Source organism: Panicum virgatum, chromosome 4N (assembly GCF_016808335.1).
Source record: "Panicum virgatum strain AP13 chromosome 4N, P.virgatum_v5, whole genome shotgun sequence".
NCBI lineage: Eukaryota > Viridiplantae > Streptophyta > Magnoliopsida > Poales > Poaceae > Panicum > Panicum virgatum.
In genome coordinates this window covers 40,157,502-40,158,926 of record NC_053148.1, presented here as the reverse complement: position 1 = coordinate 40,158,926, position 1,425 = coordinate 40,157,502, and the positions used below count along the sequence as shown (strand labels likewise).

Genomic DNA, 1,425 nt, shown 5'->3' with positions numbered 1-1,425 from the left:
ATGATCGCCCACCTCGTCATGGGAAGAAGCACGACCGCGCCGAGTCATCCAAGAACCGGGACCGCAAGCGTGTCCCCGAGAACACCGTCGCCGTCGCCAAAAGGTCCCAGTTCTGCTCCACCCTCAACCAAGCGGACCTGGATCGGCTCCTCGGTGGCAAGTGTCCTTGGCACAAGGACGCAAACCACACCGCCCGGGAGTGCCGAGCACTCTCCAATGGCGTCATCACGGACGACGACCCCAAGCGACCCCGCCGCGACGACCGCGACAGGCCGGGTGGTTCCAGAACCACCCGGGCGCGCCCACGGAGGCGCAACTCGCTCAGGCGAGACGACGACGAGCAGAGGGAAGATTCCCCAGGGAACTTCCAGGAAGAAGACAGGGCCGTCAACTTCATATACGGCGGCCCCAGCAAGCCATCATGCCGGCGCTAGCTCAAGCTAGATGATCGTGAAGTCAACCTGGTGTTCAAACACCCGGTTGAACCGCTCCGGTGGTCGGAGATGCTGATCACCTTCGACCGCCGCGACCACTGGGTACACCTACCTAGGCCGGGTGCCTACCCCCTCGTGGTTAGCCCGGTGGTGATCCAGGTCCGCTTGGCCAAAGTACTCGTCGACGGTGGCAGCGCCCTCGACATTATCTTCGCCAGCACGTTGGAGAGCATGGGCTACGACATGACTTCGCTGGTCCCATCCGATCAGGCCTTCTACGGCACCATCCCCGGAGCCGGGTCGACTCCGGTCGGTCGGGCCACTCTGCCGGTCACCTTCGGCACCCGCGACAACTACCGCACCGAATACGTCAACTTCGAGGTCACCAAGTTCGAGACCTCCTACCACGCCATTCTGGGAAGATCCTCTCTCGTCAAGTTCATGGTGATCCCCAACCACACGTATCTTCTCCTGAAGATGCCAGCTCCAAAGGGGGTTCACCTTTCTTTTTACCATTGCCTTTGACAACCTCGCTCCCCTGTCAGCCGCGATAGATCCGCGCAGAGAAGTAACGGTTGGATTTTCACCTTAATGCGAATATGCTTCGAATATTCCTGGAAACTACCCGGCGTGTCTCCGTGACCCAGCCAGGGCCTCAGGGCCCGGACGCCGTGACGACCCCGCGCGTCTCTGCGACTCAGCAAGTGACCCTGCTCGGGGGCTGGGCGCCACCTACGACCCGGCGTGTCTCCGTGACCCAGCCAGGGCCTTAGGGCCCAGACGCCGTGATGACCCGGCGCGTCTCTGTGACTCCGCCAGTGACCCTGCTCGGGGGCTGGGCACCACCTACGACCTGGTGTGTCTCCGTGACCCAGCCAGGGTGTAACACCCTAGTTTAATTTTTCAGCATTTTATAATCAATTTAATTGGCTTTATTTAATTTTCTAAGGTTTATTGTGACTAGTCTTGCATTTAATCCAATTTTGTTTCA

The 1,425-nt window shown here is 59.6% G+C and overlaps 1 protein-coding gene across 1 annotated transcript; it reads left to right on the top strand.

Annotated features, from left to right (window-relative positions):
- Positions 1-503: 503 nt before the first annotated feature.
- LOC120669397 lies at positions 504-959 on the top strand. The gene has a single exon (XM_039949157.1). It carries the CDS (start codon positions 504-506, stop codon positions 957-959), a length of 456 nt encoding a protein of 151 aa, XP_039805091.1.
- Positions 960-1,425: the final 466 nt, after the last annotated feature.